This window comes from Neophocaena asiaeorientalis, unplaced genomic scaffold (assembly GCF_003031525.2).
Source record: "Neophocaena asiaeorientalis asiaeorientalis breed wild unplaced genomic scaffold, Neophocaena_asiaeorientalis_V1.1 scaffold119, whole genome shotgun sequence".
Taxonomy (NCBI): domain Eukaryota; kingdom Metazoa; phylum Chordata; class Mammalia; order Artiodactyla; family Phocoenidae; genus Neophocaena; species Neophocaena asiaeorientalis.
In genome coordinates this window covers 1,685,943-1,707,101 of record NW_020175821.1, presented here as the reverse complement: position 1 = coordinate 1,707,101, position 21,159 = coordinate 1,685,943, and the positions used below count along the sequence as shown (strand labels likewise).

The 21,159-nt window shown below is 50.9% G+C and overlaps 1 protein-coding gene across 5 annotated transcripts in view; it reads left to right on the top strand.

Moving 5' to 3' along the window:
- CAPN3 (calpain 3) overlaps positions 1-21,159 on the top strand; it is a 48,433-nt gene that overhangs the window by 25,183 nt on the left and 2,091 nt on the right. For 2 of the 5 annotated variants that reach the window (XM_024732429.1, XM_024732434.1), the window contains exons 3-16: positions 714-832; positions 2,316-2,449; positions 3,248-3,416; positions 6,220-6,303; positions 7,204-7,289; positions 9,439-9,516; positions 10,289-10,449; positions 11,660-11,829; positions 12,173-12,184; positions 12,822-13,030; positions 13,790-13,826; positions 20,098-20,175; positions 20,553-20,610; positions 20,709-20,773. In XM_024732429.1, the coding sequence (XP_024588197.1) occupies positions 714-832; positions 2,316-2,449; positions 3,248-3,416; positions 6,220-6,303; positions 7,204-7,289; positions 9,439-9,516; positions 10,289-10,449; positions 11,660-11,829; positions 12,173-12,184; positions 12,822-13,030; positions 13,790-13,826; positions 20,098-20,175; positions 20,553-20,610; positions 20,709-20,773 (1,460 nt within the window). Of the gene's footprint in view, positions 1-713; positions 833-2,315; positions 2,450-3,247; positions 3,417-6,219; positions 6,304-7,203; positions 7,290-9,438; positions 9,517-10,288; positions 10,450-11,659; positions 11,830-12,172; positions 12,185-12,795; positions 13,031-13,789; positions 13,827-15,068; positions 15,438-15,567; positions 15,586-18,989; positions 19,104-20,097; positions 20,176-20,552; positions 20,611-20,708; positions 20,774-21,159 lie in introns of those variants that run through there. The other 3 variants (XM_024732433.1, XM_024732431.1, XM_024732432.1) reach the window with 3 other exon arrangements.

Genomic DNA, 21,159 nt, shown 5'->3' with positions numbered 1-21,159 from the left:
CCCTGGGCAAGCTAATAACCAGAGGAGAGGCTGGCTGCCTGGGGGGGTCTGGGGGGTGCCAATGGTGGGAGGAGGGCTGTGGCAGCTCTCAGCCTCCCCTCTGCAGTCTCAAAGATGCTGTCATATCCCACAGAGCACAACGAAGGCCTTGTATATAGTCTGTGCTCTGTTAGTGATCCAGGCCTGCCCCTTGGGCATTCACACACGCATACACACACATACACAGGGCAAAGTGCCGCCTCCAACAACTAGTCAGCTTTCCTTACAATACAAATGGGCTGCACTGATGGCTCTCAGATGCTCAGTCTCTGCCAAGGTCCGAAGGGGAAATGGACTCACACTGCAAAGTTACAGGGCAGGCAGATTTCCTGTGGGTGTTGGAAAGAATGACCCAGTTATGACCCCTACTGCCCCATCTCCACTGAGGTCCAAATGGAGGTCTGAGCTTATGTTGCAGACAGAGGAATTGCTTACAGCTTTCAGGAAAGCCAGTCACAAGGGAGTAAGTTACCCTGTTGATCACATGGTCCAGAGACTGCTGTCACACGCCTTCCCTGGGTTGACACCTCTGTAAGGTCAGATCTGGAAGTGGGACAGTGAATGCCAAGTGAACGCCCTTCTCCAGAGAAGTAGAGCAGCCGATGGGGATGGAGTCTCCGTCTTCCCTGGAGGTGTGGGCCCTCCCGTGACCTGTGCCGCGTGTTTGCCTGCAGGGGACTGCTGGTTTCTCGCAGCCATCGCTTGCCTGACCCTGAACAAGCGACTGCTTTTCCGGGTCATACCCCATGATCAGAGTTTCACCGAAAACTACGCGGGGATCTTTCACTTCCAGGTGAGGTCAAGGGAGTGTAGTTAAGAGGGCCAGCTGCTGTCTACTCACCACTGGTCTCCCTGCCTTCACTTCCCAGGAGGTGGCTCCAGGAAAGGTTCCCACCCACCCTCCCAGCCATGGATGTGGGCAGTGATCCCCTTCAGGCCTCAAGCCTGTGAGGAAGCAGTTGTTTATCTCTTCCTACCCTCAAACCCCTACACCTTCCGCTAGGCCCCAGAAAGGTTGGAGGATATCCTGTTTGCTGACCTGTGGGTCTATTTTTTCCTCTCCAGCTGGCTGGCTTCTGTGCTATTACTGGCAGCCCTTCTCAAGTAAATCCCTAAGATACTAGCACTGGGAATCCAGAGGGCCCTTTAGGTTGTAAAGGAAATCCCATCCACGGCTGCAGCTCCTTTTTACTTGTGTCCCTTAAACACAGGTCTATACCAAGACTATCACGCACCCTTTCCAGCCTCTGGAAGAAAAGTCTGGTTAATCTGGGAACCAGGCTTCTGCTTCGGCCCAGCAATGAGTCTTTTGGTTCCAGAATCAATTCAGCCATTGGAAACTTTCTGGATCCAAATTGTCCTGGCAAAGAGCCAAACCCTGTGCTGGACCAGAACTGAAATGAGCTTCGTATGTGGGCATCTAGCAGATATTGGGGTTCTGAGGCATCAATCTGTCTCCAGCCCTTAAGGGCTGACCCAGATCATCAGTTGATCTCCTATCCCAGGACTGAAGACTTCAGAAAGGGTCTTCTCTGCACGTTGAGGATCAGTGTCCTGCTGCCGTCCCAGCTCAGGCAAGGCAGCTGGGCCCTGAATTTTGTTTCTTCAAAATCAAGCTACTCACCTCCCTCAAATATTTAAAAGGTCTCATATCTAAAGGATCATAAACACAAAGACCAGACAGGTTTTTGCCCTCTTGTCCATAAGGGAGAAAATGTCATTAGAAGGAAATTAAACTACATTTGGATTTCTTGGGTCAAAACTGATTTGTTCAAAAAAGAACATCATTCAGAATTGAGAATATTGGACAGTGTTCCTGCTTTAGCCAGAGTATATTCTGGGTCACTTTCCTTTTCCACGTCAATCCTTCTTCTTCAGCAGCAATTTCTACCTTATTTGTCATCAAGAAATACAGAAATCATACATCATCTTCACCTAGACCAGTGGTTCTCAACCCTGACTGCATATCAGGATCAGTTGAGATGCCTAAAAATACTGATACCTAAGCCACACCCCAGACTTACAGAGCAGGAAAAGGAAAATCTCAAGCCCGCAGGTATGTAGGGAGCGCCTACCATCCCCCATACCGAGCTGGACTGGGTGGAAGACAGGGTGGTTTGTAAACCACTTCTTGCCCTCAAGGAGCTCCCAGTCCAGTTAGAGAAAGAGTCACACACTCCAAACCCAAGGTGCTTGGTATTAAGGAGTGTGGGGTAGGGACACATTTCCCAATGGTAATCTGAGGATGTGACTCTATGCTTGACGCTTCTGTGCAGTTCTGGCGCTATGGAGACTGGGTGGACGTGGTTATTGATGACTGCCTGCCGACTTACAACAATGAACTGGTTTTCACCAAATCCAACCACCACAATGAGTTCTGGAGCGCTCTGCTGGAGAAGGCTTATGCTAAGTAAGCAGCACTTTAGACTGAGAGGCAGGGCTAGAGGCGAGGAGGTGGACTGCAAAATCCAGCCCGTGTGTGTGTGTGTGTGTGTGTGTGTGTGTGTGTCTTCAACTGTGATACAAAGTCAGAGAAGATCTGTGTGTGTGCGTGTGTGTGTGTCTTCAACTGTGATACAAAGGCAGAGAAGATCTGTGTGTGTGCGTGTGTGTGTGTGTGTGTGTCTTCAACTGTGACACAAAGTCAGAGAAGATCTGGTCCAGGCAGCGGTGATTCTAAGTAAAACCACTAAGAGTAGAAATAATAGGAAATCTTTAGCTTTAGCTTCTCGTAGTGAGCTCTTTAATCCTGCCTTCTTGGTGGCATTGCGAATCCTAGATGAGCGCATTATATCTTTGGAGCTCAGATCCCAGAGTCTGGCTTGGCTCCACCTCATGAGCTTGCAATATATTAATAAAGCCATGTTGTCTCTAAACTTAGAAGCCCCACCCCAGCTACTAATGGCTTTAACAGAGCCCTACCTCAGGTTCAGGGTATAGTGGAAAGCATCAGGAAGTAGGAATAGTGGGTTCCATCCCAGTGTTTCTCCTCTCTGTGGCCTTAGCTGGTCACTTAGCCTCTAGAGCTCAGTTTCTCCATTGTGAAGAAAGGGAATCATAGTACCTATTCCAACAGCTTACAGGCTTGTTGGTGAACTGGATGAGACAACATCACAGGACCAAAGAGTAAAGTTCTGGTGGTAGGGGTACCTGGGTCATGTTTCCTAGAACCCTGTGACCCCAGATTGGTCTTCATCCTCTCTCTAAGGCTCCATGGTTCATATGAAGCCCTGAAAGGTGGGAACACTACAGAGGCCATGGAGGACTTCACAGGAGGAGTAACAGAGTTTTTTGAAATCAAGGATGCTCCCAGAGACATGTACAAGATCATGAAGAAAGCCATCGAGAGGGGCTCCCTCATGGGTTGCTCCATTGATGTAAGTCTAGGGTGTGGGATGCAGGGCAGGAAGCTGCCAACTATTGGGAAGCCTTACCCAGTGACTAGCAGCATAGGGCTTTCCTCTGGGACAGGGTGAATCTACTGTTTTAGGAAGATGGAACTGGTTCTCAACTTTGAAAATTGGGAATTTCTCAAGGGAGAAGAGTTTGTGGAGATTTTCAATAAAGATATTCAGCAACGACATTCTAAGCCCTGGAATTTAGGTGGAAATAGGTCCAGAGGCCTATGTCAGTGTAGGCCTCTGTGGTCAGTGTTTCTCAGTCCCAGCATGCCACTATTAAGCTGGCCACACACTTGGCTTATGGACCTGAGCCCACCAGTTCCCTAAGAAAGCCTCCCGGTCATTGAGCTTTGATTGTATCTCCCACTTGGGATACGGGCTTTGTGTTGTAATCTGGGAGAAACTCAGCCTGTGCAACAAAGTGGTGTGAACTGAGACCAGAGCCAAGAGTAAGGGAATGGCAGACTGGCCAGGAGACACACCTTTCCTGGGGGCTGCTCAATGTATAATAAATAGTCTTGGCGATTTCCATTGCTGAAGAAGAGCCCCAAGCTAAATTCCTGTTCCTTCCTCTCCTAGTACACCCAGTAGAGGGGGAAGCTTGGGAAGATGAGCCGGCGTAAAGCACCCATGGATGAACATTTTCTTTCTGCATCACTGTTCTCCATCTTTTCTGCATTCATGCTCTACTTATCTCTACTCTTTTCTTTTGTCTGTCCCCTCCCTTCTTTCTCTCTCCTTCCCTTTCTATCACCCCCCCTTTGTTTGCTTTCTCTCCCACCCCTTCCCCTGCCCTCCCCGTCGGGCCTCAGGATGGCACAAACATGACCTATGGAACCTCTCCTTCTGGTCTGAACATGAGGGACTTGATTGAGCGGATGGTGAGGAATATGAATAACTCGCATCTCAGGGATTCAGACCTCATCCCTGAGGGACTCTCAGATGACAGACCAACCCGGGTGTGTACGCCTCTGATTGTCAGGGCTGACCATCCCTCCCACCTGCATGACCCAGCCCTGTTGTATGTGGTGTCAGACCTTCCTCAGCAGCCAGCACCTCACACACAGGCTCCTCCTGAGGCCTTCCAAGGGTCTGGGTTGGAATAACTTGCCCTCTCCAAGGTTCCTGAGGAAAGTGCGGGAGGCAGCTTTTGGAGGGAATCTCTGTGGGAGGTCCTTCAAACTCCATGGTCCAGGCAGTTTCTCTGATAACGAATTAACAGACAGAAATACAAGAGAGACTTCATTCATTTTTAAAGTACTTCTCTCCTAATTTGTTCATTTATGTATTCAACACATATTTATTGAGCTCCTACTAGGCACTAGGCACTCTTCTAGCAAACACAGAAAATTCTCTCCCCTTTGTTTAGGACTCTAGTGAACAAGCAGTCTCCCCCCAACACCCCCGCCCCAGAGCTTATATTCTAGTACTTTTAGAAGTAATACGTGCCATGGAGTAAAGCAGAAGAAAAATTAAGCTATTATTTTCCCCATCTAAGGATAATAACGTTTGGTATACGTCCTTCTAGTATTTTTCTATGCATACTATTAATCTAAATTTTTATTTTAAAATAGCTGTCATACTGTATGTACCTCTTTGCAGCATGCTTTTTTTCAGTTAGCTTTATATTCCAAATGTGGCAATGAGAATTATATTCTTAATGTGTCTCCTCTAACATTTTTTTTAGTGGCTGCACAATATCCCACCATGCTAATAAGTTATAATTTATCTACCCAATACCTTATTATTGGGAACTTAGATTGTTTTCTTTTTCTGGTCTTGGCTATTACGTTTAAATGTTACGATGAACATCCTATAAGATACATCTTTGTGTCTGTCCATGATGATTTCCTCAGGACAGATGGCCAGCAGTGGAATAGCTAGGTATGCATAAGTAATGCCACAAGAGTCATTTCCAGTGGCTCCCTCCCCCCCCCCCCCCCCCACCACCTAGAACTGAGAGATGCACGCATCTCCTGCCCCCCTCCCTTTCTATTCAGCATGGTCTGGGTCCTATAAAGACTGGAATCTGGAAGAGGTTGAGATGCAAAAAGCCCTGGCCCTCCACACACCCCTCACCTTGAAAAGGCCTCCAGGCTGCTCCTCTTAAAGCTGTTATGCTATCAGGCAAAGTGAAGCCACAGAGATCCGTCTAGGGCTCACTGGGCTTTGGTGATCCTACCCCTCTGCCCAGGATCTCCTGTGGCTGCAAATCTCAAATGGAGGAACTACCCCTGCTCCCTGAGGCATGGTCATGTCTCAGCAGGACTCTCCTCTGGCCTCCTCAGAATTCTCTCCCTGGGCGCTTTTGATTTCTTGAGCGTGTTCTGGGGGGTGTGTGGAGGAAGTGAGGGGATGTGAGGATAAAGGGTTAGGCCTACATGTTTCGTCTAACCCCCTTTTCCCAATCCCTTTCTCTTCCAGGAATAGTCAACCCGGGGTGAGCTCAGGGGAAGGGGAGCCCAATCCAGGGCAGCCTCCATCTGCCCCCACTTCCTCCTCTGCAGGACCCCAAGGGATCCAGAAAGGAGGGCCAGGCACGCTCTCACCCACCTCGTGCCCCAGCTCCATGTCGCTCTCCGATGGTCTGGGGAAACCACTTGTCTGGGCGGCATCTTCTTGGCTCTCTGAAAGGGCTAGTGAGGGCCTTCTCATGGCTGGGAGGCACACCTCCAGGGCGCGGAGGAGTCCTCCTCCTCGCAGAACCCAGGACATGAACCAGTGTGAACTTTGCCTCAGGCAGCAACCCCTGACAGGTTGTCTGGTTTTCACTCCACAGACGATTGTTCCAGTTCAGTACGAGACAAGAATGGCCTGCGGGCTGGTCAAAGGCCACGCCTACTCAGTCACTGGGCTGGAGGAGGTGAGCCTGGCGGGACTCGGCGGGACGGGACTTGAGGGGCTACTTGGGTGAACCTCCCGAAGTCAGGACTTGGCTTTCTGTGTCCCTTCACATCTGTAGAATTTGCCTCCAATCAGGCACTCAGGCCGAGCGCCTGGGGTTGGAGGAGACCACTGGGACTGGCGGGTGGATCTTGCCACAAGATGGTGCTCAGTTTATGTTTGTTTTTAGTGCTAAAGATAGCAATTGCCCCAACATTTCCAAAGAACAAATAGAAAGCACTTTGGTTTTATGAAGTTGATATCATGGGCTCTTGTGTTCCTTGCTTTTCATGGTCAGTTCCAAGGTTTTGCTTCCCCTGGGATGTCTGGCCTTCACTGGGTCACGTCACAGACAGGAACCTTGTCAGGCCCCTTGTGCACAATTGGGCGAGTTGTGCCCTGTTCACAGAGATGGGCAGAGAGGGGCAGTTGTCTGCAGCAGCCCATGCAGCAGACAGGAGGAAGGGCCCCTTTTTCTGATTGATCCATCTGGAAGGGACATTTTCTATAGTTCCTCAGCCAGCAGGGGCGTTTTATCTAATTCACACAGAGGCACCTTGTGCTAGCACAGCCCTACATTATATTCCCTGCCTCCTCTCCCAAAGCTCTGAATGGCCAGATGTTCGCTGGGAAAATCACTTCTTAGAAGATGGCAAGGTGGTGGCCAAGCCTGACTCCTGCAGACTCAGCCCTAAGGTTCTGACCCATCACCCTGCCATTCCACAGGGGACTTATGATTAATGTCCTTGACCGGGGCCAGGCAGGACAGGCCCCTGTACAGGATTCTCTCCCCACTCCCACTCCAGCCCTCAGGGCAAGACAGAAGACCCCCCCTTTCAGAAAGGGCCCAAAGGGAGAAAGCTTTTTCTCTTTGCTCAAGGCCCTGTACAAGGGTGAGAAAGTGAAGCTGGTGCGGCTGCGGAATCCCTGGGGCCAGGTGGAGTGGAATGGCTCCTGGAGTGACAGGTGGGTGCGGGGACCCCATGAATAGGGGACAACGAGGCCTGGGGCAAGGCAGGGCTGGGTACCGAGCCACAAGAGTACTACAAATGCTTGGTCTAAAATCACCCTTAAAACCAAGGATCCGCAGAGGAGAAGAGGGGACGTGGGCTTCAGGAAGGGCTGGGAGCAGAGCCACGGGAACCTGGGATCCAGAGAGCTTGCTGATGGCCACTGTCTGGAAAGGAAAGATGTCTAGAAAGCCTGGGCTAGGTCCAGGCAGGAGGGGAGTCTTGATGCAGGGGTCTGGACTGGACAGGTGACTTCCCTTCTCGGAATCTCTGTTGCCTTATCTGTAAAATGGGAACAACGTTAGCACCTACCCGGTGGGCTGTTATGAGGAGAAAATGCGGTTGTGTCAGGAGAGCGCTTAACCAGTGCTAAGATTTCCTCTCCCTCACTATCCCCATAAAGAGATGCACAGGCCCTTTGCAAGAAATTTACTGCTTATCACTGAGAGCAAGTGACTGGGGGCAGCAAAAATAGCACACCTGGGGAAGCTCTTATGAAGGCTCCAGAATGTTCACAAAGCCTCTATTGTCCCACCCCAATCACTGGCTCCTGACTCCGCCTCTCTGGTTGGAGAGTAGGCCCTGGAGCTCCTTTATTCCCAAGGCGGGAGAGCAGGACTCAGCAGCTGGGAAGGACCACACCCAGGCTGTGTGTGTCCTTCAGCCCCTGGCTTACCTCAACATACCTCTCATCTCAGGGCACCGTAATTACTGGTTCATTCGGCCATTCATTCACTTAGCAAGTATTCGCTGAGCACCTACTGAATCCCAAGCACAGGTCTAAATACTGGGGCCCTTCCGTGAGCAGGCAGCCTCGCTTGGTAGACCGATAAGGTGCTGATCCTGGTCTCCTTACCGTTCCCTTCTCTTATCACGCGACAAATCCCCAGTTCCTCAGTGTGCAGTATGTGCCAGGCCCCATGCTACTGTCTGGGGACTTAGAAATGAACGCAGAGATTCAGGGCCTGCCCTGTAGGCTTTAAGGTCCAGTGGGAAGGACAGAAAAACACTAATCGTTGAGAGAAATGCTATGGTAAGGGTCACAGAGAGGGAGCCCTTCTCCTGGTCTGGGTGGGACAGGAAGGGAGAAAGTTGCCTGGAGGAAGTGGCATTTGAACTGGGCTCTCTGCTCTGGGAAGGCCCTCGGTGCCCCATCAGTTGTCCATTCCACTGACCCGAGTCACCCACAGGGACCCTCGCTGTGTCCTCCAGTCTCAGATCTTGGTGTCCGGCCTTAACTCACTTGCTGCCAACACCTCCACTGCAGGGGTCACTGACTAGTGGGGCCCAGCCTCAGTCACACAAGGAGACCCTCCCCCCAACTCCCCGCCACTGTGCGCCTCCTGCTGGTCTCAGGAATCTCCACTTCCCCTCAGGTATTCCCTGGTTCCAAGCACTTCCTCAATCCCTTACCTCTCCAAAATAGTTTAGTTTCATTCTCCTCCACATGCCTGAAACACAAATGTGCTTTATTTCCTCCTTCTTCGGGAGAAAGAGTGTGTAAAACTGCCCAGCCTTTTAAAACATAAAACTGGGATGTTTCGTGGGGTGGCAGGAGGAAGGAGAAGTTTACATGTCTGGTCTTTCTCTCAGTAACTCAGACAGTTACTTATTAGATGACGGGTCTGTTCTAAAAGTTTTGCATGCGTTATTTCATTTCTTGCTCATCACAGCCCTGTGAGTAGGTGATATAATCATTCCCCTTTTGCAGTTGAGAAAACAGAAGCTGAGAGGGGTGAAGTGACTTGCCCAAGGTTACAGCTAGTACTGGTATGATTAAATTGAAATCCCAGTTTACCTATTTCCAGAGCCCAACTCCTAACTTTAAAGTGTGAGGAACGGTTAAAGATTCAGCCAGAGAAGAGTCAAGCCCTGATAAACCATTCAAAAAGTGTGGTCTCAATCCTGAGGATGGTGGGAAGCAATTATTGGGTTTTACACTGAGGGTATCAGATCAGATTTGCATTTCGATGGTTCACACTGGCTGCAGTTTGGAGATGACCTATTCTCTGAACTTATTCATATTTCTCTGACACCTCCTGTCCCAACTCACACCAGGCCTTCCCTTTCTTTTTCCTTCCCTAACTCCTCCACTCTCCCTCCAGTTGGAAGAACTGGAGCTTTGTGGACAAGAACGAGAAGGCCCGTCTGCAACACCAGGTCACGGAGGATGGAGAGTTCTGGTGAGTCCAGGACCCAAGAGGACCCTACAGGGTGAGGGACGGGGTGGGAGCTGAAATCTCAAGCCTCCATCCCCGGACAGAGGCCGTCAGATTCCAGCCCTTGGGACATCTGGGCCCTGTTCTCCAAATCCAGCCAGAGACCCAGCAAGACTGAGGTTTTGAGAGGAGCCCAAGAGTCATGGTGATGACTGAGCCCAGGACCGGGCCAGCACGCTGTGGCTCCCACCTCTCTGTGCCCCTCCACCTCACACGTTGCTCCCTCCCGGCCTCCGCGGGGCCGTTTCCTGAGCCGAGGAAGCTCTACTTACTCTGCTGAGTCAATGCCCTCCTCACCCTCACTCAGATCATTTCTACTCAGCCTTCAAGTCTCAGATTAAAGGGAACTCTCTTCAGGATCCCCTTGTTTTCCTCAGGATTGTGATTAATTTATCTGTGATACTCACCACCTTTAAGATTGCTTGTTTCATCGTCTGTCCTTCCCCAACTATCTCTCTTTCCCCTGGCCCAGTGCCTGAGCCCGGTGGAGGGGCACACAGTAACACTTTGGAGAACTGAATTGCTGCCAAGCTCTCCCATCAAGAACACATGAGTTTGAGTCGTTATTGCAAGGGATACATCAGAACTGATAGTACTGACCCTAAAAAGGAAGGTCAGGGTCCTCTCTAGGATCATGACCAAGTGGCTCTGGACTATTTCATTGTGCTATGTTAGCCCTGGAGTCTTACCTTTCCCAGCCTCCCATACGGGTCTCTCTCTTCTTCCAACCTCTCAGGATGTCCTATGACGATTTCATCTACCATTTCACAAAGCTGGAGATCTGCAACCTCACAGCTGATGCCCTGGAGTCCGACAAGCTTCAGACTTGGACAGTGTCGGTGAACGAGGGCCGCTGGGTGAGGGGCTGCTCTGCTGGAGGCTGCCGCAACTTCCCAGGTGGGAGATGCTCTGGATGGGGGAAGGGTCCAAGCAGAACAAGTTCCAGGTAGAAGAGTATTAACTAGCATTTGCTGAGTCTCTACGAAGTCCCAGACACACACTATCTTATTAAACTGTCCCCATTTTACTGAGAAGGACACCTCCATGCTGAGGAGTTTGCATTAAGGAGCTGGTAACAACCTTTAAGCAGGTTATTATGTCAGAGCAGGATTGTGTTCATAATGCTGAGGATGGGACTGGAGGACTGAGTTAGCAGCTTCTGCAAGAATTCAAGCCAGAGATGAGGAAAGCCTAGGCCAAGTCAGGAGCAGCAGAGATGGGGGTGGATGGGGCAGGTTGAGGGGAGGGAATACTGGGTGATGTGGAGATGGAAGAACGACTTCAGATTCCCACTCTGGGGGCCTGAGCACATGGTGCCAGGGAGGTAACATGAAACACACAAGAGAAAAACAATCGGTGATTTTTTTTGTTTGTTTTTTTGGATGGAGTCGGTTGTGGGGAGGGGAGGGGAGGGAGGGGAGTTTACTTTGAGACATGGGAAGTCTGAGGCACCTGTAAATATCCAGGTGAAGATGTGTGATAGAGAACTGGATGCATAGATAAGAATGGTACTTGACTCTACGATAGGGACTCAATATAGATTTGTGGAAGGAAGGAAGAAAGGATGGAAAGAAGAGAGGAAGGAAAGGAGGGAAGGAGGGAAGAAGGGAATGAAGGGAGGGAGGAAGAAAAAAAGAAAGATAAAAGGGACAAAGGGAGAGAGTCAAAAGAGAGATTGAAGCTGGGATCTGCAGCTCAAGTGTCACCAGCATGCAAGGAGCAGTTCGAAAGTGGGAGTTGATAAGGCAGCCTAGGGAGGTAGAATGATGGGGTGAGAGAAGAGGCCTAGGACCAAATCCCAGGGACCAACAACACTGATGAGAGAGGTGAGGAAAGTGAAACCATCAGCAAAGACAGAGAATGAAAGTTCAGAGATGAAGGAGGAGCCACGCAGGCATCAGTGCAGCTCCATCTGTATAAAGGTGTAAAGGCTACCCCACACACACCAAATAATTAGACAAATGCCTGGATCATTTTTTTTCCGTACATATTTGAGCACCTAGGTGTGGTGGGATAGAGATAAATAGGTTCCCTCTGTCTCATCTCCCATCCTGCCTTGTCTCTGAGAGGCAGATCTGAATGTACAATTCCTTTCTGCGGGGCACAGACACTTTCTGGACCAACCCTCAGTACCGTCTGAAGCTCCTGGAGGAGGATGACGACCCTGACGAGTCCGAGGTGATCTGCAGCTTCCTGGTGGCCCTGATGCAGAAGAACCGGCGGAAGGACCGGAAGCTGGGGGCCAACCTCTTCACCATCGGCTTCGCCATCTACGAGGTGCGCCATCCCTGATCAGCTTCAGACCACCTTTTCAGGAAGGAGGCCTTCAGGGGGCTTCCCAAGGGGTCCCCCGGCTTCTCCAATACCCATGACCCCCCCCCAAACTCCTGATATCGGGCCCACTTGTGTCAGAACCTCTTAGAAGTTTGTAAAGAGTGGAAAAAACCCCCCCGTCTAGGGGAGGTGGAGGGGGGCCAGGGCTCTCCAGGTAGGTACATGGGGAGTCAGACCCCTGCATTTGCTCTATGATTGCTAGCATGCCCTTTTGGCAAGCTTTCCATCCCCATTCAGATCTGAAATCACAGAATCTGAGCACCTTCCTTTTCTGTTTCTCCCCAAGGTTCCCAAAGAGGTACAGAAGTGGAGCAGCCAGCAGCGCGTGCAGCGTTACCTGGGGGCCTGTGTCCACCTGTGGCACATCGGGGAGCCTCCTGTGGGGTTTGTGGGCAGGACTATGATAGGAGAGGGCCTTGCCCTCATTACTCAACTCCAGAGCCAGGGCCTCAGGGTACTGCATGGCCTCCTGACCACCGCCCCTACAATGTGCCCTTTCACCCCTCCCGCCAGAGACCATCGCACACTCACACACTCGCTCACACACAGACACATTCTGAGGCTGACTGCCCTCTTTGGGGTGGAGGGATCGCTTCCCTCAGACCCCAGCTCAGCTCCCCCTGCCTCCTTGGGGTCCTTCCCCAGCCTGGAGGTGATCTGGAGCTAAGCAGCGGCAGTTCTGGTAAGTGGCCCTGAGTGGGGGATGCCAGAGTTGACACTTCTGGATCACAACAGAAAAGGAAGGGGATATGGATGGAGTAGGGAGCTCCAGGGATGTTGAACTATTCGAGGCCTTAGGAATCAGAAGTCGGTAGGTCATGACTGTGAAATGGGTGACCAGGGAATCGGCAAGGAGGACTCCCTGGAGGAGGACTGAGCAGGACAGGGCATCCCTCCCGAGGGGCTCAGGTCCCTTGGGCTCTTCTCTCCCTCAGATGCACGGAAACAAGCAGCACCTGCAGAAGGACTTCTTCCTGTACAACGCTTCCAAGGCCAGGAGCAAAACCTACATCAACATGCGGGAGGTGTCTGAGCGCTTCCGCCTGCCTCCCAGCGAGTACGTCATTGTGCCCTCCACCTACGAGCCCCACCAGGAGGGGGAATTCATCCTCCGGGTCTTCTCTGAAAAGAGGAACCTCTCTGAGTGAGTCCCAGCCTGGCTTTTCCCCCTAAGAGTCCACATGGCCCATTCCAGAGATTAGAGGTGTGAGGCAGCTGGACAGGTCTCCTCCAGGAGTCCTGGGATATGCTGACCAGGCTGTACCTCTTCCCCTGTTCCCAAGCCACTGGCCACTTCTCCCCTACATCTATCCATCCCACAGATAGTTATCGAGCACCTGCTATGTCCCAGGCACTCTTCCTCTAGGCACTGAGGATACAGCAGTGAATTAAACAGAAGCAAATCCCTGCCCTCATGGAGCTTAACATTCTAGCATGAGACGACAATGTACAGGAAAAAGCATACAGAGTATATTAGATTTAGATAAGTGATAAGGAGAAAAAATAAGGTGGGAAGAGGGATAGGAGCAGTTGGGGTTGATTGAACTTTTAGGATTAGGATGACCAGGGAGGGCAGCAAGGCCACATCCTGCCCTCTTGGTCATCAGAGGTGAGTTCATAGGTCCTGCCACTTTGACCTCTGTCCCTAAAAGAAGCACAAGGTCCATGGATAGGTGGCTGGGTAATGCATTTGGGGAAACCTGGACAAAGCCAACAAGAAGCCCTGTGTCTGCACTTGGCTGCAGGGAATGATACCTGTGGTGGAGGATGTTAGTTCCTGGGGTTCTCTTGAGGTCAGTGCCAACTTGACTCTGAGCAGCCAGGTGACCTGAGCAAATCCCCTCTGTGCTTCCTACTTACTCCTGGTGACGCTGAGATACCCTCATGTTTGTGTTCCTCACAGGGAAGTTGAGAATACAATCTCCGTGGATCGGCCAGTGGTAAGTGGTTTGGCTCTTATGTGTGAGAAGGCCCAGGGCACAGGCGGGTGATGGAGGGGAGAGTGGGTATCAGCAGAGGGACGTGGGAGTCTGGGGTGTGCAGAGCAATTACTCCGTGTTACTGCAACTTCTGTGTGGCATGGCCTGAAGTCATGGGACTTACGTCCTGGGGATATTTAGTTAGTCCAGGGGCTAGAAGGACAGAAGAGAGTCCTAGAAGGAGCAGCAGTTTGAACAATTAGGGGGAGGGATCAAGGCCACGGGAAGGGATGACAACAGCAGCAGCCAGCTCTGGATTCTGAGTTAGAATCTCACGTAGAAAAAAACCAGCCCTACACTGGCTCTGGAGTCCGTGTCAAAACCCGGGTCCTCCACCTGCCAGCTCTGTGACCTAGACAAGTTATGTAACTCGTCTGACTCAGTTTCCTACCCTGTAAAATAGGGATGGTAATATGTGCCTTGCAAGGCTTTTGTGAGCTTTGAATCAATGAGATCAGGTACATGAAGGGTCTGGCAAAGCACGGGCCCTTAAATGGTGATTATTGTTCATGTGTTTTACATCTTACAAGGTACTTCTCACATGTGTCATCTCACTTGATCCTTGCAAGGTTTCTGAGATGTAATAATAATAATACCTGATTTTCAAGTAAGGAAGCAGAGGCTCAGTGGGGTTAAAGGGCTCCCTTGAATTCACAGAGCTTGTAAATGGCAAGGCTGGAACTCACATCCAGATTCTCTGAGCCCAGACTCAGGCTCTCTCCCCCATCCCATGCCGAGGCCTGTCCCCCCCAGGGAGGGAGGCCCAGGGTTAGATGCACAGAGCTGGTGTGTGTTGGGGTCTCCTTGTGTTGAGGAGTCTTGTGACTGCCTTGGACTTTGGGTTCTAATTAATTGTCCCTTGTGTTCTGTGGGTGTGTCCTGGGCCAATAAGAGGACAGCAAATGCCCCACTGAGTCGTCTTCTGGGTAGTGACACTCATGGTTCTAATCCTGACCCTGTGCTAGTGGCAGATCTCCAAGTGCCTTCTGAATTATCACAGATGTTGGTTTTAGTATTAAGTGCATTTGGTGCTAGTCTCATCTTTTGAATGTCAGTAATCAGTGTATTTATCAGACGATGCAAACTCAAAAGCTTACGGGGACTGGCAGGTCACCTACCTGAGTGGAGCAGGCAGGCATGGGGGTTTTGGTGTCCCTACACTGGTATATTTGCCTGTAGTTCTCAACTGACACTTGGTTTCAGTGTCGGAGAGACAACGGGTATGGTGGTGTCTGCGAGAGCTGCTGCTCCCAGCTCCCTGGATTGCTGTCACAGGGGGTCACAGGCCCGTGCAGCCTGCCAGACCTTCTAATTTTACCAAAAAAACAAAACCCGAAACTCTGTAAGTCAAATAAAATTCATTTTCAGGCCAGTTTGGGTGAGCCACTTTTTTTGGTGTTTTAGTAGCCAACTTCATTAAAAAATACAAAACATCTGCCGGAAGATCGTCTTCCTTGGCCACGTCCAATAGCAGAGTGGACTACAGAAGCAAAAGCCATAGCAGCCGCCAGTCTCTGGGCCTGGAGAGGTCTCTTCTCCTTTCACCCTCCAGGCCCATTTGGCTCCATGTGACCTGGATTTCTGGACCCTGGAACCTCACCCCAGACTGAGGACCAGGTCACAGGGAAGCCAAAAGCCACTGGGTTTTCTGGGAACTTGCTTTTCACTTATTCTGCATTTATTATTTCCTTTCCTTGTGCAGAAGAAGAAAAAAACCAAGGTGGGTGTAAGAGGGTGAGTGGGCAGAGAGCACGGCGTGTGCGTGCACATGAGCATGCGTGCACTGGACTTGCCCCCCCCCACCCCCCAGCCCTCCACCTCCTTCCCTGAGCTCCTGTGGCATCTGTGGGTACACAGCAACGATAGCTAACGCTTGCTGAGCGGAGGCTACGTGCCAGGCACTCTTCTAGGTGTTTTCCATGGATTCCCTCAACCCTCACAGCAACTCTATCAGATTGGTACAGGCAGACCTCGGAGATATTGCAGGTTCAGTTCCAGACCAGCACAATAAAGCAAGGATCGGAATAAAGTCACACGAATTTTTTTGGCTTCCCAGTGCATATAAAAGTTATGTGTACACTATACTGTAGTCTACTAAATGTGTAATAGCATTAAAACTAAAGTACATACCTTAATTAAAAATACTTTATTGCTAAAAAATGCTAATCATCATCCGAGCCGTCAGCAAGTCACAGTAGTAATATCAAAGATCACTGACTGCAGACCACCATAACAAATAACATAATAGTGAAAAAGTTTGAAATACTGCAAGAATTACCAAAATGACACAGAGACACAAAGTGAGCAAATGCTGTTGGGAAAATGGCACCGATAGACTTGCTCAACACGGGGCTGCCACAAACCTTCCATTTGTAAAAGGGCAGTATTTGCAAAGCACAATGTAACAAGGTATGCCGGTACTACTATTATCTCCATTTTCAAAGGAAGAAAAGGTACAGGCAGATTGACTAACTTGCTCAAGACCACACAGCCAGTAAGTGGCAGAGCCAGCCCTTGGAACCAGGAGGTCTGGCTGGAACCAGGAAGTCTGGCTGAAACCAGGAGGTCTGGCTGGAACCAGGAGGTCTGGCTCTGCAGTCCGTGCTCTGAACCACCACGTTATATTGCCCGCTCGTAAGAGGGAGGGAGAAGATGGCCCTCCAGTGAAAATGGGCCTGACATGGGGGTCCTGCACAAACCAGAAGGAGCACCTCTTCTTTTTCAGAAACCGGTTTGGCTAAGCTAAGCAAGGCTTGATTCTTGCGGGTAATGGCAATGGGTTCTGTTCCTCAAGGGACAGTGAGAGAGTTGTGTGAGGATTTCCATGGAGAGTGAGGGCCTTGTGATGCCAGCTGCCTGCTCAGCAGACAGGACGGCTCCTTCTCCCCCCTCTATTTCCCTGCCTGCTCCCCACTCCTCCTTTTTTCTTAGCTTTCTGCGGAAGGGGCGGTGAGGACGCCCAGAGGGGCTGTCACTGCCAGGGCTCTTGTTCCAGGTGAAGCCTGATGCAAATCCCCTCCTAGACAGTGACCTCTCTCTCTGAACTAAGCCCCCCTAAGTCATGGGCCCTGATGGACTCTGCTTGCTGTGCGTGTCCAGACGGCAAAGGGGAAAGGGGAAGAGAAGCTTCACTGGCACAGCCCCAGAGGAGCTGCTCAACGTGACTGCTTTAAAGGGGAGAAATGAGGAGAGCTACCTGGGCAGCTTCCCCTCCTGGGGTCTTAAGGAATAGTCCCTCCTGGGTGTCCTGGTTAAGACCACTTTGCTGTAAGAACACCATCACTAAAGGTGACCATGTGTGCTAAGAGCATCTCAGGGGCCTCAGATGAAAGCTTCCATCTGAGACCAAGGGCACTGTTTCCCTTGTGTGGTTTTGGAGCTCGAGATTACAACCTCATCCTTGCTCCATTCACCACATAATTTCCCCATAGTCTTCAGGGTGGTAGTGCCTGCAATAACGGTGCCCCTTTTAGAATTCTGGTTTGACCACCCAGAGTGCCATCCAGAAATGACTGACCTTTGGGCATCCTCAAGCCCATGGAGCAGTAGCCATAGGCTATCAGACAAGGTTTGGTGTTAGTGTTCATGACAGCGTCTGGAAGGATCCGTCAGAGGGGTCCTCCAAGCACTGGTGCTGATGCAGACCAGAGCTGAGATTCATCAAGCACCTAACACTGCATATTAAGGCACTGTGCTGGGGGTAAAATATACATTGGTTTCATTACAACAGTATCTACAAGGTAGGTGCTGTTATGATTCCCCTTTTATAGATGAGGATAAAGACTCAGAAGTACTTGCCTAATGACACACAACTAATGGAACTGGAAATCATATTTGTCTGCTCCGAAACCCATGTTTCTTGCCCTCAGCTCTCTGGTGCAGGCCCCTTACCCTCTATTGCCTGTGTTGCCCAGACCCACACTTGGGCCCCAAGATGTGTGCCTGGCAGAGGTGCCCCATGGCCACACCATGTCCATGGGCACACATCCCCGCCTCAGACTGTGAGCCCCACTTGCTCTGGGATTCCCTACAAGCATCAGTTACTTGAACAAGACCCCTTTGCTTGGAAGGCAGAGCAAGCCAAGGTACTTGGGGCCTGCTGGGAGCCAAAGCCAGGGAAGCTCTTTCCATAGTTCTGTCCATTTGTGCTGTCCCAGGCGAACAGTATGGAAAGGCACATGGGGACTCAGCGGTCAGGTTCCATTTCTGCTCTGAGAGACTCTGATTGCTCCCTTGCTCTCTGCCCTGCAGCCACCAGCCTAGCCCTTCTCCTCTGGCTGTCCTTGTGGGATGTATACACCAACCAGTACTGGCACAGCATGGCAGCTGCTCTCCACCCTTTTACATCCTCCTCACTTGCATGAGCATGTCTGGCAAATACCCCTTATATTTGTGTAGCATCTTAAATGTGTTTGCAATACAATTTTACATTCAGTATCCCATGTGATCCCCATAAGAGCCCAATGAGAAAGGCAAAGCAGGTTTTATCATCCCCATTAATGGATGAGTAAACCGAGTCCAGAGGATATTTCTCAGATGTGAGGGGTACGGCTGGGACGCCAGCCAAGTGTTGTGACCTCACTCGCTGACCATGCCATTAATCAGAGTCCTTTCTTCAATGTGTCCTCTGCCGAGTCCTAGAGGCTCCTTGGAGGTGCCTCAGTAGCTGCCATGGTGATGTGGGGATGCTGAGGGAAAAGAGCTCTGCCTTCTTCATCAAGCAGAGAAGCTCTGTTTTTAATGACTTCTGGGGAAATTTAATTTGAACAGGGCTTCCATTTGAAAAAAAAAAAATCTACAAAATACTTGAAAACCACTGCACTAGATCATGCTGCTTTTAGCATTCTTAGCATTTTTCACGTGCACTACCTTGCTTAATCCTCATAATTCTACCATGAGGAGATAAGGAACTGAAGTCCAGAGAGACTTAGCATCTTTCCCCAAGTCACACAGCTTGTTAGTGGCAGAGATGGAGGTTGAACGGAGGTTCAGGAACTCCCAGCTCTGCCCTTTCCCTCTTCACTGGACAAAGCTGGTCCAGGAGGGAGGTTGCCTCCTTGTGCCCGCTCAGCCAGTAATCCTTGTCTCCTTCCTGCCCCCTCCCTACTTCCCTCCTCTCTCCAGCCTATCATCTTCGTTTCAGACAGAGCAAACAGCAACAAGGAGCTGGGTGTGGACCAGGAATCAGAGGAGGGCAAAGACAAAACAAGCCCTGATAAGCAAGCGAAATCCCCACAGGTTTCCGAGCATGTGCATGAATGGGGTAGCCAACACACAACTACCCTCTTGGGGTCTATCCTCTTGGGGTGCATGGGGGTTGGAGGGGCCACAGGGGTGGGGTGTCCCTCTAACATCTAGAGGTTTGGGTTTGTCCCACTGACCTTTTGTCTCATCAAGTTCTCCTAAAATCTGGGATGCTGCTTGGGTGAATGTCTTGGGGTTGGCTGCCACACCAAGCTGGTCCTAGGCCTGGGAAGGACAGGCTGAGCCTCCCCGCTGGAGCCCATCCAGCCAGGAAAGAGAGAGGGATGCAAAGCCTAAGACAGAAGCAACTTGAGATGGAACAACTCCTGTTTCCTGGTGTCATTAACAATGGGGAGGATAAAGAATAGTAGTGGAAAAGGGGGATGACACCAGAAATGGAGTCCTCCAGAGCTCAGGGGACGGTGTTAGAGAGGGGGAGAGGCGGTCATATAAAGCTTACAGGAGGTTATAGACTGAGAGGCAAAAGTCCACAGATAAATCCAGGGCTATCTCTATCCTGTAGTGCCCGTGCAACGGAGTGGGGAGGGGAGGAGGGTCCTCTGAAGATTTGGCCTTGATGACAGAGGCAGCTGGAGCTATCAGATTGGTCTGGCCCCCTCTGTCCTGCTGGGGCTGGTTTGGTTGGGATGGTCAGGCTCAAAACAATGGAGGGGGCTCTAGCAGGTGTGGATGGGGGGAGAGGACCAAGAGGGCTGTCTACATGATTGCAGAGCTAATATACCTCCTCTGGTTAGAATGTCTGAGCTGCGGCGGGGGTATGGAGTGAAGGGTCACCTGGGCCTAGACGATCCTCACTCCAGATCACCAGGTTCAGCTGAGAAAGAAGAGCATTTGCCCTGTACCCAGTTCCTGCTGCCACCTAGGGCTGTTTTAGGCACCTGGCTCCTTCAGTCCAGAAGGAACTTTCCTCTCGGGTCTGTCCATCTCCCTGGTCCTCACCAACCAGTTTTCCTTTGCGCTTCCATAGTCAGAGCCCGGCAGTGCTGACCAGGAAAGTGAGGAACAGCAGCAATTCGGGAACATTTTCAGGCAGATAGCAGGCGATGTGAGTACCTCCAACCCTGACTCCCACAGACACTCCTCTCCTTAATTGCTCAATTTGCCAGTTATTTCATTATGGCTCAGTAGAGGTCATTTTGGCTTTTGGTGGAAACAGGGTGTATGAGTGTAGCGCAGAAATCCACAAGTGAAGTCCTCGAGTTTTTGAGCAACACACCCACTGGGTGGCTCTGAGCTGCCCACTGCAGTCTGGACAGCTGAGGCTGCAGTGTGTCTTCCTCAGAAGAGCCCCAGCTTCCCCACGACAGAATAGCCCTGACAGGGACTTTACAACCACAGACAGCCGGGATTTGTTTTGCAAAGCCTGGGCTCCATCAGTTGCGGTACTCTTGAACCATGACTCTTTTCTCCCCACCTCCTCAGGACATGGAGATCTGTGCGGATGAGCTCAAGAATATCCTTAACAGAGTTGTGAACAAACGTGAGTGGCTCAAACTCTGTGAGAAACAGGTGGGTGGTGGGGGCAGTGTGTGTCCAGTTATCTGAAAGCAGCTCCTCACTCTTCTCCATACCTCCCAGATAAGGATCTGAAGACACAAGGCTTCACGCTGGAGTCCTGCCGTAGCATGATTGCTCTCATGGACGTATCCTTCCTGCCACCCCTTCCCAAGCCTCTGTCATCAGCCCCTGTGCAGCCTCTGGGGGCTAGGGCAACAAATGGGGTGGGGGGGCCCAGTCAAGCAGAGGGGCTCAAATTCATGCCCGAGGAAAGATTTAAGGAGGCCCTGAGTTACCACCTCCTGGCTGCTGGTCTGAAAGGGGCTGTTGGAGGAGGTACAGTTGGGAAGAACATTGGCCTCTGCTCTTAACCTCAGGCCTGGGATTCTGCCTGGGGCCCTAACGAAAGTGGTCCTTAGGAGAAAGGTTCCCTGGGTTATAGAGCAGGCACTAATTTTGACTCAGGAAGCATAGAGGGGGGTGTTAAATACCAGGACAGGGCAGAGTGGGATATCCTGGGCAAAGCTCTCCT